This window comes from Crinia signifera, chromosome 4, assembly GCF_055691185.1.
Source record: "Crinia signifera chromosome 4, ASM5569118v1, whole genome shotgun sequence".
In the NCBI taxonomy this organism is placed as follows: Eukaryota; Metazoa; Chordata; class Amphibia; order Anura; family Myobatrachidae; genus Crinia; species Crinia signifera.
This window is the reverse complement of record NC_139220.1, coordinates 138,201,574-138,216,850: the sequence shown is the minus strand read 5'-3', so window position 1 is coordinate 138,216,850 and position 15,277 is coordinate 138,201,574. Positions and strand designations below refer to the sequence as shown.

The window sequence follows — 15,277 nt, the reverse complement described above, 5'->3', positions numbered from 1 at the left end:
TGTAATGTGGCGCAGTTACTACATTAGTCATTTGTATCTCCAAAGGCATCTTGTATGGAACAATGACATTAGAGCTTGGCGGAAGTGTCACCATTATGTGTGAGAAAACTGGTTACAGTGCTGTTCTCGAGTTTAAATTAAAGGTATGTATACTTTATCTACATGGATTTGATCACTTTATCATGTATGCCTGTACCTCAAATGTTATTAACCAGTTAGTCAGTGACTGCATAACACTACGGATAATGATTTTTAAAAGCTTGGCGGTAGGTACTAATGTATTTTTTATTTTAGTTGTATTATAGAAATGTTTTATTGCCTTAGAGCAATGTGTCCTGAGTGTATCAGGTACAGCAAGACTGACATGCTGTAGGTGTATGAAGAAATGTCACAGAATAAAATTCAGTCAGTGGGGATTATTTAAACAGAAATAAACAGTTTTGTAGGATTAGAGGTTAGATGATATGAAGGTAAACTCTGCTTAAAGCAGTAGACTCTACATTTCACATGTTTTTCTATATTCATGAAATGGAATACACCAAGGTGTTACTTGGTGTGTAGAGATGTGTCTACATGCATCTAGTTTTAAACAGCCCTTACCCACGACTTGTAGTGTATGGTGTCTTTTTCTGTAAAATCTGATTTGTAAAATCGTGCTAAACGCACCAGCAGCTGCTGATTAAAATGATATTTGTCATGTCTATATTCAGTGTGTATACATGAAAAAAGAGAAGTAAACTTTGTGTGGGAGCACACTTAACCTGGGTTAGTGTTATATTAATTGCTGACAATGTGTATGTTAGATATGCATACAGAGTCCCTTTTTATAAAAATTACCTTGTGTGAAAATAGAGCAGCGATAAAGATAATATAAAGAAATTTGCTTTTATATAAGGCCATGCTCCTTAAATATTGATGATTGTTGGCTATATGAATAGAGGAGACATAACTCCTAATGACCTTCATTCTTTCTGCACAGTTTCCGCTGCACGGTTGATAGTAGGTTGCAGGTAATAAAATCATAGGTCACAGTAATCCATTCCCCATAGATTAGCTAAATGTTACAGATACACAGTCAATGTTTCCACAGAGAGTGATAACTCCTGAGGCGACAGCAATTAAATACGGTACCGGGGTATTCCCTTTGGTCTCCCATCCAAGTTCTAGCCTGGCCTAACATAACATATACTGTGGTGTCTTCAGGGTTCCTAGATATTCTAAGGGCTTGTACATGCTGGCATTTTTCACTGCATCAAAGGTCAATTCAGTTTTTCCTAGTGTTAGCTTGAATGGACAAGGCATTTAGGGGCAATGCCCACCATCCATATTGGTCCAATGCAGGGACAGCTCTTCTGAAACACAGTACTAATGTAGTAAAGTTACTTTCCACTGGGATTGCAGTCGATTTGTAGGGCACTGTGTGGAGATCGGATACCGCTTTACAACCCTCGATCGCCTTCCCATAGGACATCCCTATCAGCCCTCTAATAAAGGGCCATTGCTTAAAACCATAGCTTGGGCCTTGGCCCTTAGATTTGTCAGCATGGAGGTCATTGTAGACGTTTGTGAGGGCAGTTTCTGCGGAGTGGAGAAGGATGTAAGCCAGACTGAATTGGATCCTCAACAGTTTGCTTGAGGATTTGGACGCAAAAGTAAGGAGATAGTTCTGATCCTAACAATATTTCAGTAGTTGGCGATAGTGTAAGGATCCAGAGTAGGTTTTTAAGCATAGGGGAGGCAAGGGCATGGTTGAAGGCAGAGGGAACAGTGTCTGACAAGAGGGAATGATTGAGGAGATAAAAACAGGTAAAAGGAAAGATGTAGTGGAGTGTTGAAGGGGCTGTTGGGATGGGATGTGATGTGATTTGAGTTATGGAGTCTATTTTGTTTGTGATGTAGGTGTCAAAGGCAGAGAGAAAGGAAATGGTGGAAATGGCCTTCAGTGTTATGCTTCGTGATGGTAGCCTTGGGGATGAAGAGATTGAGAAGCAAAAATTGATAATGTAAAATAGAGCAGGTGATGGTCAGAGAGCGGGAATGGGTGGTTAGAGAAGTCAGAAATATCACAACGGTGAGTGAAGACCAGATCAAGTGAGGTCCCACTCACATGGGTGAGGTGGTCCACTTGGAGAGACCAAGCGATGATGGGGATATGAATTGGGATATTGAAATCATCTAAAGATAATGGAGGTTATGGCTGAAGAGAGGCATTGAGTGAGCCTGGAAGCAAAGTGATTGAGGAATTTGGGAATGCCAGGAGGACTGTAAATGACAGCTACTTCATGGTGAACAGGTTGGAACAAACATATAGCCTGGACTTTAAATGTAGGGAATGTAAGGGGCGGTTCCTAAAAACTAGGCCTCTGAAGTAATAAAACCCATTCTCTTTTAGACACATAATCTGAGACTATATAAATTGACAAAATTCAGGAAGTAGATAAAGGAACTTGCTTATTTGTCTGTTTCCATAATTGTAATTTTGTGTAACCTCTCATTATATTACACCATTATATTATTAATAGGGATTGCAACTGTAGCTCACCAGATTCACCAGATTTCATATGGAGGGAAAAATAAAAAAAATACTGTCATCATACTGTATATAAATATAAAAAGCTACAGAGAGAGAACAGTTGTCTAAAACAAAATATATGAATGCATGACACACTGAGTAAAGCCTTACAAGCCATGATGAGGAAAGGTGGGGTGGTTTATGAGCATATTAAAGATTTTTTTATGTTCAATTGCTCACACACTTGTGACTTTTTTGCCTGTAAATTTTTCCTGCAGCCTTTTCTTGGCAACGATGATTGTGTTAATCAAATAGCAGGGAAGCTTAAGCTGGGGAAGGAAGTCCTGGCAACTTTGGAGGGTCACTGGGTAAGTGACAACACCTTACATAGTGCCAAAACTCTAAAAATGTATTGTGGTCTGTTAGACTCAGGCATATTTAATATATGTTATGTTGTTGTAAATGTTTACCTCAGATTTTGGTATTTGTATACATTGTTTCTTCTGGATGTTGACATACAATGTCTGGCTTGGCCAGGCCAACATGTGGCTCTCCACTCTGTCCACCAGTTGTCACGATGTGTTAGATACTGCTACTAGGAGTAGGACAACTGGGTTATGCGATAATAAATTAACCTTTCCAAGTCTGGTGACAGATAATTTGACCTTTGTGACCATTTATGTCTGTACACTTAGGGGGTATTCAATCTGCTGCCACTGTTTCTGATGTGGGAAATAGCGGCAGCTCCCTATTCAATGCTGTCATTAACGACAGCATTGATGAGGCATCACGGCATAACGGGCCCGACTTCAGAAGCTGTCGGGTCCGTTCTGCCAATAACGGCCGTGGATTGACGTTATCCAGGCCGCAGATCGACAATCCACGGCCGTTTTCGCGGCCACGCCCCCTTTGCGCCGAGCGGCAGGTAGGACATTGAATCCCGCCTGTCGTTCTGTGGTCGATCTGACCGCAAACGGGCCTGGATCACGGCTGTCGGCGGGGATCGACAGCCATGATCCCACATTGAATACCCCCCATAGACTTTTGGTTAAACATAACTGACCTACTCATGTCAGCCATTAAATGTAGTGGGGTGGAGCACTGACAAGTGTGGTCTGTTGACAAGTGTGTTACTTTACCCTCTAATTTTCCAACATGGCACTTCTGCAGTCTTAAAGAAAATTATTTAAGTACAAAAATCATCTGTTTTGCTCTTTTGTTTAATCAAAATGTTATTCTCAATAGGAGAAGCAGTATTTCATCTTCTAATTATCAACTTAGTAGCTTTTATATGATGGTAATGTTTTAATGCAGACCTCACTCTTACCCCACACCGCATTTCCATCTATTTGAACATTGTAGTCCTCAAGTTTCTAGACTAAAATGTTTTTGCAACTTAGAACTGTGTCCTCAAACACAAATCTTTTTTTGCGCCACATGGTTAAACTTCGGTGCATTTCTTGTGCCGAAGTTCCTTTTCCCAAATTTAGCATTTTAAAGCCAATATCCATTTACTGTCAAAAAATTATTGGGTGTAATTTCCCAATGCTTTGCTGACAACAAAAAATTTAATTTGCCCTAAAAAACATGGTGTCAGTGAAACCTGTCTATTTTAGGGGATTTTGCTTCACCTGCTGGAGATAAGTGAACCAAAGTCCTGCTGCGAGACCATTACCCACAATCCTTGTTCGATGGTGTATGTGTTTTCTATTATAGGACAGTGAGGTTTTTATTCATGACAAGAAGACAGAGGTGTCTGAGACGTTTTGGAACCCTACTCCTGAAATTCGGCAACACAGACTTGTGCGATGTACAGTGCAGCGTGACGAGCAAGGAGAGTTTGAATCTGAAAGGTAAGTCTGTGCATGAAATTCATATTACTTAATAAATGCTCATTTGCTTCTTGTGTACATTGCAGATTTTCTCTATCTCTCGATCTTTTGGGGGGGGGGGGGGGTGTTGTGTTTAAGAATCACACATTTCGGTACTTGTTTCCTAGCACGGTGATTATGATTGTATCCATCAAGTCGGAAAAATTGCGTCCATCGCATGCCAACCAAATCGCATGCGACGCGATCGACCCGGTTTTTACATTGGAATCAATGTAAAATTGTCCCTGAGACGCGATTTTACATTGATTTCAATGTAAAAAGCCCCAAAACCCCCAATTTTAATACCAAACCCCCCCTCATGTTGAAATGACCCCCCCCATTGTTAACGCTCCCCCACGATTGACGCTAACCCGAAGCGCAGCGAGCCCGCGAGGGGCGGCAGTACGCGTCTTCCGACCTTTTCATACCCCTACTATCCACATCGGCGTGGAGTTGATTTTATAAATTGTGGCGAGCCACCGAGCCCGAAGCGTGGCGAGCGCACGCGGATACCTTCACAGGTATACGCGTCACCTTGCGGGCTTTACAGGCATCCGCGTCAACTCGCGTCAACTCGCGGGGCTCGCCACGCTTCGGGCTCGCCACACTTTATAAAATCAACTCCACGCCGACGTGGATAGTAGCGGTATGAAAAGGTCGGAGGACGCGTACCATTATAATGGCCCGCGATCAACCCGATTTTCACTTTAAAAATAATTTAACGTTGTTCCCTATGGGAAAATCGCGTTGGTCGCATTGCGGCCCCTTATTAGGGGCCGCGATGGACGCGATCAAAGCGAATTTATCTTTCACCGGCAAATTAGCTGGTGATTGACAGAAAATCGGGTCCATCGCGTTGATTGTATGCCTTAAGTGCCTTAAACTTAAGGCATACAATCAACGAGATGGGTGCCGTGCTAGGAAACAAGTACCCACATTTCTATACACCAATCAATAAAGATCTAGTTATTGATCTGTTCCCAATCTCTGGTTCCATTCCCAGGCTCTGGCAGCATGTTACTAGGGCAATCAATAACAAAGATCAGACAGAAGCCACTCAGGAGAAGTTTGTTTTAGAAGAAGCTCAGAGAAAAACTGCCAAAGAAAGGAAAGCCAAAGGGGAAGATTGGACCTGCAATCTGTTTGATCAGGATCCTATCACTGGCGAGTGGCATTACAGATATGCGGAGTAAGTTTTTCAGGATTGTCTGTGTAATCATCTGCTATAGCGCTCTGAAACTCTGGGGTAGATGTATGAGGCAGTAATAAGGTATGAGTAGTGGCCCATGGCCACCAATCGGTACTGAAGTAACATCTATAATTTGCATAATATAACATTTTACAGAGCAGCTGATTAGTTGCCATGGGCCACTTCTCCTCTGGTTCATTTCTGTTTTCAAGGTAATGTCTTTTCTTTAGGTATATGTATACTTTGTCCTTAAATGTTTTTGCAAAAAAAATAAAAATTAGAATGTACGTTGTTTGTTTTCCTGGTTGAAAATACTTAACAAGTATGCTTGTATAACAGCTCATGTTCTGTTTGTAACTTTATAACTTGAATTTGGAAATATAAAGAGGCATACACACGGGGCGACTTAAGCCCTTGTCAGATCGCTTAGAAATGAAGAACTGATCGCTCTGTGTGCACACCCCATAGCGACATCGATGTGCGTTCCTGCGCATTGCCATAGTCTGACTAGAGTTTTACTTCATGCAGTCAAAATCTAGTCATATCGCCAGTTCTCGCACAGAACGCTCAGTACACATTGTGGGTGCATTGCGTTTATGCCAGCGATGTGTGCTTAAACAAGTCACTCAGCGCAGGAATCCAGTCACCCCGTTTGAGGGGCTTTACATACTGTATAAGCTTATAAGGGATGATAAATATAACCGTTTATTTTATGCATAGTGCATGTTTTATGACTTAACCTTTCATTTAATGTGATAGATCACTCTTATAATCATAAGAAACATATTTATCACGTTTGGTGCTTACTCACTAATTCGCTATATTGTGTTTATCTGTTGCAGCACCAGACCATGGGACCCCCTAAATGACATGGTTCAGTTTGAAAAAGAAGGTGCCATCCAGACAAAAGTCAGGCATAGGACTCCAATGGTACGTTCAGGGAGTGTAATTAGTCTGTGACCATGGGGTAAGGCGGGAGAAATGCAGTTATCAGGTAGGTCTGGAATAGCTGCAGCGGTTTTCTTATCTCTGTCCTGTTAATATCGGGAAAGTTCATGCACCCGAGTCCAGGCAGACTGACAGGCGGCTGGGGGAGTGGCGGCGACTAATGCCAGAGCGATTGGGGGGGGGGGGGGGCGGCGGCGGATTCCTATGATCTGTGGTAGGTTATGCTGGGGCAAGACAAACCTGCCCTGGTACCCACCACTCAAGGAGTTAATCCAGCATTTTGTAAGCATATTCTAGTCTTCATTGCTAACTAGAGATCACCATGTTTAGAAACACTACCTCTTTGTTCACCAGGTTGACAGTAAACAGACAGGAATGTCTATAATCACCTATGTGATAACTGAGAACTGTAAGCAAAGGATTTCCATACTTAACCTTTTGAGTGCCAAAATCTCTGTGAGAAATGTTCAAAATCTCTGCTAATAATGTCAGCGTTGCTCACATTTGTTACATAAATTCAAATAAAAAATGTGTAACAATAGATTTTATTTCCTATATAAGGTAAACATTACAGGTCATTATGATGAATAAATATGTTTGTTTGGAAATTTTCACATTTATTTTGGCAAATTCGCTTGGCACTCAAAGGGGTATATTCAATGCCAAACAGGTGAGCTATGAAGGTGTACAGTGCCTATTGCTCGCCGTCATAGCCTGCCTTCAGTATTAACCCACCGCCCTGCACTCGCCGTTTCTAAAAGGTGAGGTGGAAACGGCGAGTGCGGCAATCAAAATTGCGAGGCTCGCTACATTAGGGACGAACCTCGCCATTCGGGGGAATCCTCGACGTCCTCTGAGGGCAAGAATTCCCCCTGAACATAGAATAGGGCGATTGGCTGGCAAGGGGGTTAGACTGTGAAGATGGCTCCTCGCCATACAAACCCCCTTGCCGGCCGCATTGAATACACCCTACAGGGTTAAATCAGAATCTGCAAAAAATCCTTTCACATAAATGAAATGTATTGTGTTTGTTTATATTTATTCTACTGTTTTCTGCAGTTTGACATGAAAAAATTGTTTTTCTTACAGGTTTGTGTTCCAAAGCTAAAGCACAAAGTGAGTGGCCAGCAGAAGAAAGGAGAAAGTGGGTGCTCCTCCCCAGAGCTGGATAACCAGGACTCGTCTGGGAGTGAAGGTAACATTTCATACACAAAGGAACATAAGAAATAGGTGCGCTCATTTCATGTAGGAATTCAACTGAATAGCTCTAAAGATTTCTATACTAAGAAGCTGTTACCAGGCGATCATCACTAGCATGTGAAGAAAGTCACGATGGGCATGGAAAACCATCCAAAGGTTTTTTTAAACTTCTTTATATTTTCTAATGTTAGCTGCTTTTAATTGTAAGGCGTTTTTAGAGAGGAAAGTACATACAGTACTTAAAGTGTTACTTGGCATATCTGTGGAACACACAGACAGTATAAAAAAAATAGATTAGGTAGGATAAGGACAAAATGCCATACTAATGGGGCCTACACAGAGGGATATGCTGCAGCGTTCTAACCGATGCTAGATGGCTCAATCCTTCAGTAAGATCATTCAACACACAGCGATGTGTTGGTGCTGTGTGCTGAGCCATCAGTCAGGGCCAGAACACTGGTCCTGACTGATTTAATATCCAGCGTGCTGGATATTAATTGCTGCATGATAGCGCCGTGCATCGATATAGTCCCTACGCACGTAGCAATGTAGGGGCCATATTGATGCAGTTTCTAAGCATCAAGTGAGATTGCTTAGAAAATAGCCCTAAATTGCTACTTGTAAAAGCCCCATAGGGCATCTCACTGTATTGGGTTGGGTAAGTGGAGAGGAAAGCAGTTTGGCATGGTATGAGCCTATACCCAACTTAACCCTTTGAGTGCCAAGTTAATTTTTGTCAAAATAGGTAGCAATCATTTGTATTTATCATAATGACCTGTAATGTTGACATTATATAGAAAATATAATCTTTTTTTCACACAACATTTTTATTTTAATTTCTATAACAAATGTGAGCAACGCTGGCATTTATAGTGCCTATTTTGCACACCTCTCAGATGCTGGCACTCAGATTTAAACATAAGTTCATGTTTCAGGGAGGCCAGGGAGAGCATACATTTTTTAAGAGGGGAGTCCTGTAGACATGGGGGGGGGGGGGGGGGCAGTGCTGCTTATAATGGTAGATAATATTCCATCGATACATTTGAAAATTGTTTGAGGAAATCTAGTACATCTTAGGTGCAATTAGCCAAAATCGAATAGTCAAGATTGTATAGTCAAAATCAAATCTGATCTGAATGGCACGTGTCTTCACCTTTAGAGGCTGTCGCACACAGATATTCTACACTGTCTCCTTGTGTGTACTTTTCCCATTGCTTTGCATTTAAAATGCAGTTTTGTAAAAAATTATCCAACGCTAGAAAATGGTCATACAACCTAGCGTGCCACAAGGCTTGGTGTGACTGCAGCAGAGATGTATGAGGACATGTCTGTTCATCATAATCTTGGTCTTTATAGTAATAATACAGTGTGGTCCAGTATTGTAAGTGTCTTCTCACTGCTCTTTCAGCACAACTAATAACTCACAGCACTAGAAGCAGGAAGAAGGTGGGAGACCATGGTGAGCTGCAAAGTGCCATAGAGTCCATCAGAAGAACCCAAGAAGAAATAAACAGGTTTGTTTATAGTCCTTTCTATTTCATGACTTACATGTTATTTTTCTTTAGAATACAGATTATGCACTTTATTCTGGGGTCTCACAATGTACACACAATTAGTGTGCCAGTAAGCTTTTTCCATAAATGATACACGCTCTTAATAGAAAAATGTCTTCTATATTGGTAGGGCGATTATTTTCTCAATCTATCCTTGGAATTTCTTATGTTTTTGACTTTATTGTCCATTTTATTCTGTTCATTTGTACGGTACACAAACCTACTTAAACAACTTTCTTTTTGTTGTAGGAACATCATCGCCCTCCGTAATCGCGTGACGACAAATGCCTCAAGTGTAGATACCAATTTCCTTCAGCAAAGAGACTATTGTATTATCTTCTTTCTGATTTTACTTCAGATTGCCATTAACTACTTGTTCAAGTGAGAAAATGAGTCTCACGTGGAAATACGTCATGTCTGGAACTGTCACTGTTGGATTGGGACCACTTTCAGCCTTGTTGGCATTTTCAGTGCATTTGGACTTCTGAGTGTAAAATTATTCTCCAATCAGAAATGATGGCTTTGGAGACAACTTTGTAAGCATCTTATCTACACCACCAATTCCTAAAGTGTGAAAGTGCCAGGTCTATATTCCTTGTATCGTTGTGCATTAAGTTTTGAACTATTTTGTGCTTTACTCAAATAATGCTACAGTTAGACATGTCTATACACATTTTTGATGTATGTCATTGACTGCTTTCTGTAGATACCAACACTGATGATGCTATTCATACTTGAACTGAGAATAGCTTACAAATTTAGCTTTGGCATAAGAGCGTGGAAAGCTTACGTCTAGTCAATTCAGGGACGTTATGAGTGTCACACTTTGACCAAATATGTTCATTAGTTCATAGGTCATAGACTGTGTAAAGCCATAATGTAGTGGAACGCCGATGCCAGGTGACTCATTCCAAAGCAGCTAGAGGTTTCCAGCAGGTGTGCCGGACTGCAATTCAGCACTTTATTATGTGTTCCTTATTGCTGTAGGACCAAAGGAGTTCTGGTAGCTGTAGTTGGAAATGAACACACCACCTTTTGTTACAGTAATAGTGTATGGATTACACAATGTTCTTATATGGTTTTTCTTAATGCAGTTTGCATTTTGCTCACAAACAAATGAAGTGTATACAGTTTTTGTAACAGAATTTTAAGACTTAACATGTGGACCAGGTTAGCTTAAGATTTTACGATGGTCTACATACAGTAAGAAGACCATCCTAGTTAAGCTTTAACTGTTTGGATGGGGCATTACTAAACAGCAATTTGAGATAACCAAAATAAAGTACTTACTGTAAATGCGGTTTATATTGTCAGTAAACAATTATATGCATAGCTAACCATTAAAGTTCTCAAGGCTAGTGCAGTTGCCTAATTGTGTACTATTGCAAACAAGATGCTACGCAGGTAATATACCAGGGTCTAGGGATTGCCTATGGGAGATCTCTATACAATATAGCATCAGTAATCATGCACACAGTGCCAGTGGTTTCTGCAGTGCTGATTGGTTGGACAGACATGTAGGCTACATAATACCCAACTGAAGGCGGAGTGTACTGTTACACTTGGGAAAATGTTCCAAACCCTCTAAAGAGTGTCAAGGATACGTTGAATACACGTGGAATAGTTGCCCATAGAAACAAGTCAGATTCTAGCATTTATCAAGTACATTGTATACAATGATAGGTAGAAGCTCATTGGTTTCTGTACTACTCTGCACTCTACAAAACTTGATAAATCTCAACAAAGGCTCTTTTTATTTTTTTTAATTGTACTAGCAATATTGGAATGAGGCACCTGCTATCTAAAACAAAAGCTTTCTGGTGTTTTGATAATGTATAGATACCAATGCATTATCTAATCCCCAGATATGCTGGAGCATTTACCAGTTACACTAGTGACATATCCATTTTAAGGAAATCATATATTGTAGATTATTGGTCTAAATTATGGTCCGTATCCTTGACATGTATTTTATACATCATCACCGGGCTGGTAAACATGTATGGAAGTATATTATCTGGAATTCTTCCTTTTTGGCTACGAAAACCTATTTTTGGGCTGCTGGTACAGTATTCCAATGGTGGCAACTTTAGCTACTTGATACATTTCAGCCTGCATAGTTACAGTATAGACAGTGCATAGTAAAAGAAACATAACATGTTACACCTTTATTCAATTTGTCAATGGTAATGAATGATTTTAATGTAACTTTCTGAACACAGTGACAGCTTTAGATATGTTTGCCAAAATTCAGTGGACAAGAAGCAATGGCAAATGATGAGAACTCCTCCTGCCAAAGCAGTCCGAACATTCCTTCTTACAGCTTCCTTCCTTACAGTAGGCAATGCTTCCACCGTGTGGAGGGTTACAGGATTGCTGTATGTGTCTTTTAGTGTTCTACTAAATCTCTAATAGATGAAATGTTGCTAGTTACAGTATGTCCTTATGACATAGACAATTTGAATACAATGCCCTGGAATTTATTTTACCTATTAAAAGTTAAGTTAAAGGGCAGTTGTACCTGTATTTAAATGTTGGTCATTTATATGAAGAAACAAAATAGTATCTTCCGTTACACTATAAGACACATCATTTTGATGAATCTCTTGTATGTATTTGTCTCATAAGTGACTACAATTGGAAGCCATGTTGTTATGTAGCCTCCTCTGTGCAAAAGGGATGTATGACACTTTGTAGCCTGTACTGAAGAGGGTAATCCTTTAAATATGTTGTGTCTTCTGATTAATAGAGCAAATTAGAATTGTAAAGTTATATCCTTTCTGAATTTGTAGATAGAAAACCTTTTTTCCTTCTTGTACAGACAAACACCATAAAATGGTGATAATTACAATGTATACAGTTCACTCCAAAAAATGTTTTTTTAACTGTAAATTGTACATTTGATTTCTGAAATGATATAGAAACGTGTTAGCAATATGTAAAGATGTTACCTTCTATTTCCGTCTTGCTTTGGCATTCCTTGCCAGGAAGCAAATTCAGTTATTTTACATGCAAACAATAGTGGGCAGATTGAAAGATTTGTAGAAAAAGTGTTCTATCGCTTCATGCTGAAAACTCATCTGTAGTTCCGGAAATAATTGTTTAGGTGGGATACGGTCACTAAGTCTACATGCATTAGGTTGACATGCATTAAGGTCGACAGGGCATGAGGGTGACACAAGCATTAGGTCGACAGGTGGTATTTCATGCCCTACCATCCACTAGGGCGTGGTGGGAAAATAAAATAGTGTGCCTGGCGTAGCGAGGCACCGTGCCTGAGGCATGGTGAGCACAGCGGTCCTATGTTTCTGTGTCCCTGTCCACTGTGATGAAATTTGGGAGGAAAATAAGTGAAAAACCCCATGTCGACCTAATGCTTGTGTCAACCTAATGACCTGTCGACCTTCAGTCGTGTCGTCCTTAATGTATGTCGATCGTTTCTGTCTATCCAATGATCCATACCCATTTAGGTACACCTAGATGGTTAAACAAACATGGAGTCACAAGGCAAAAGTTTATGAAGTCTAATGTAATAAGCTGGAAGCTACATGAATTGCGATCAGATTATCTTTTGGCACGTCACAACTGAGTATAACTGACATGCCGTCTGTAAACCAAGGAACTCAACTGATCACACTTTCCACTTTTATTTCATTATGTCCAGGTGTAACATTTCTGCATGTTCTCTCCTTTTCCACTAGAGGGCACTTGAAATGCCTTGCTACTTTGGCAGTAATTAACATCAATGACTGCCCCATTAGTGCCAGATTACGTATCCTCTACTGTAAATTACCCCATCTGGTACATAAAGGAGTAGAATACAGTAGCAGTGTTGTCATTTACCTTTATATTATGTATGTCCTACACTTGCACTTTTTGGATGTGACTGAAAGCCCAAGAGCTGTCTGAATATAGCTAACCTGTGCCTTTTTTGCTAAACAAGTGATTAGAGGTGTTTTGGGTTTGTGCCATATACATGCGATAGGTTTCAAGCCCATACTCTTACTCTTTGAAGAGCATTTGCAATACTTGGTCAGATATTTTACTCCTTCGCTCTTGAAGAATGAGCTGAACTCAGCCTTTCACGTTAATCTGCTTCTTTCTGATTGGGCGGCCTGCTGCAAGGGAGCTGGATAAGCGGCATGGTACAGGAGGCCTGTGATTTATATTAACATTGTTACATATTTGTACACATATTGAGTGTATACATAACGAAGTCATTACAATTTGTGGCATATCCTTAATAGCCATAGCAACAAGCAGTGACCTCTGACACAAAATATTGACTTCAGTTTTTTTCTGTAATTCACAGCTTTCAAGTACAAAACTTCCAATAAACTATAAATTGTGTGTTCTGTATTCTGTTGTTCTTAGTGGCCACAGCCGAAGATATATTTTACTTGTAGCCTACTTGTCCTCCTTACGCTTTTGTTCTTATACAAGATCCTTGTAAAGTGGACTCCTATCATTTTATGCACACCTGTTATTTCACCATCAATCCTTGTTTTTGTACTGTTACATTTTTAAACAACTAATAGACTGTTATATTAAAGTTTATTGCGACCAGTGTTATGTATTGATGAAGAGCCAGAACCCGTGACAAATGAATGTGAATAAAACGTAATAGAACACACTTGACAGGCATAGGTTTATTTTATTATTTGGATCTCCGAACAGAATGACTGTTGCATCTAATCCTATTTGCCCACACACCATTTTTAGGAGACCTTTAAAGTGTCACAGAGTAGGATGGAATAAAGGAAAAAAGTCCTATCTATTTTTTTTTTTTTAGCATGTCAAATGTTCCTGTGTGTTGTACCATCTTTTCCAATGGCTTTTTGAAAATTGAAGCACTATCACTGGTCAGTAGTTTTGTATTTTCAATTAGAATAAAAATGTGATCATACGGTAATTATCGTCTGTTTTATATGCACTGAACCATAATACAGAATGGCATGGGGTATATTACATTGTAACATAGGCCTTTGTTTTATGTTTTCAAACTTTGGGCGGGATGTATTAAAATACATCACCGCCCGCCACTATGCTAGCGCATATGTACTAACATATGCTGCTGGCATCGCGGTGCGGTAACGCAGACCCTGCGATACCTGTGATGTGGTGTGCGGGGGGGTCTCTGTCACCTCCCTGCTGCCTTCACGCCGGCGGGGACTACTAAGCAGGCTTTCTTATGGTGTGTACACACGGGGCTATATGATTGCTGGCGCTATATTGCTTGCAATATAGCGCCAGCAATCATATTGCTCAGGGTCTCCTTTTCATCAGCGAGGGGACACATCCAGCAGCCAGCTGCTCATGGAAAAGAGCAGAACACTTACCAGTGGCTGCTGTCACAGGAACTTGTGTGGCATTGTCCTGCTGTCATGTGGGGGGGGGGGAGAGCTCAGCACACACAGGCTGGAGGGAGGGAGCGTCAGCAGAAGGCAGAAGCAGCTTCGTTCACAGGGACTCTGTCTGCCACTGATCTCGCGGGAGGGGGGGGGTATCGGTGTCAGTTAGCCGCTGAAATCCTGCACAGCACCAGAGGAAGCCACCTTTAGTAATGTTAGAATTTCTGTGCAATCTCTAATTTCTACAGCCATATAGGAAGTTTGTTTCAAGAGCACAAAGAGAAGTTTGGTGCACAATCACTACCTCTTTTATCATAGGGCACCATGCTGCAACCATGAAAAAACATGCAGCTAAATTAAGAGGGGGTGGAGCATGCCTCGGTCCTCCCCTACCCCCTCATACAATAAAAAGTTATCAGAACAGGCCCAACAGCATCTGGGCTGTGTAAGTAGAGGAAGATGGATGGGGCTCTAAGTAGAGGAAGATGGATGGGGCTCTAATACAGGGGTGGGGCTAAACAGCATGGGAAACAGTCCTCCTGACTCCTGCGCCATGGGAGTTGAGAAGCCACGGTGAATTTGCTACAGACCCAAGTCTCCAGTGACAACTTGAGCCACTTACCCTTCAAAAGGGGATGCAGTTAAGATCCCGG

General features: G+C 40.8%; 1 protein-coding gene across 5 annotated transcripts in view; it reads left to right on the top strand.

Annotated features, from left to right (window-relative positions):
* Nucleotides 1-14,185, top strand: part of OSBPL8 (oxysterol binding protein like 8) — a 217,685-nt gene extending 203,500 nt beyond the window's left edge. For all 5 annotated transcript variants that reach the window (XM_083182589.1, XM_083182585.1, XM_083182588.1 and 2 more), the window contains 8 exons: nt 46-143; nt 2,791-2,880; nt 4,229-4,365; nt 5,387-5,572; nt 6,415-6,502; nt 7,610-7,715; nt 9,129-9,234; nt 9,523-14,185. In XM_083182589.1, the coding sequence (XP_083038715.1) occupies nt 46-143; nt 2,791-2,880; nt 4,229-4,365; nt 5,387-5,572; nt 6,415-6,502; nt 7,610-7,715; nt 9,129-9,234; nt 9,523-9,658 (947 nt within the window). In that variant the 3' untranslated portion in view covers nt 9,659-14,185. The remainder of the gene's footprint in view (nt 1-45; nt 144-2,790; nt 2,881-4,228; nt 4,366-5,386; nt 5,573-6,414; nt 6,503-7,609; nt 7,716-9,128; nt 9,235-9,522) is intronic.
* The last annotated feature ends 1,092 nt before the right edge of the window (nt 14,186-15,277 follow it).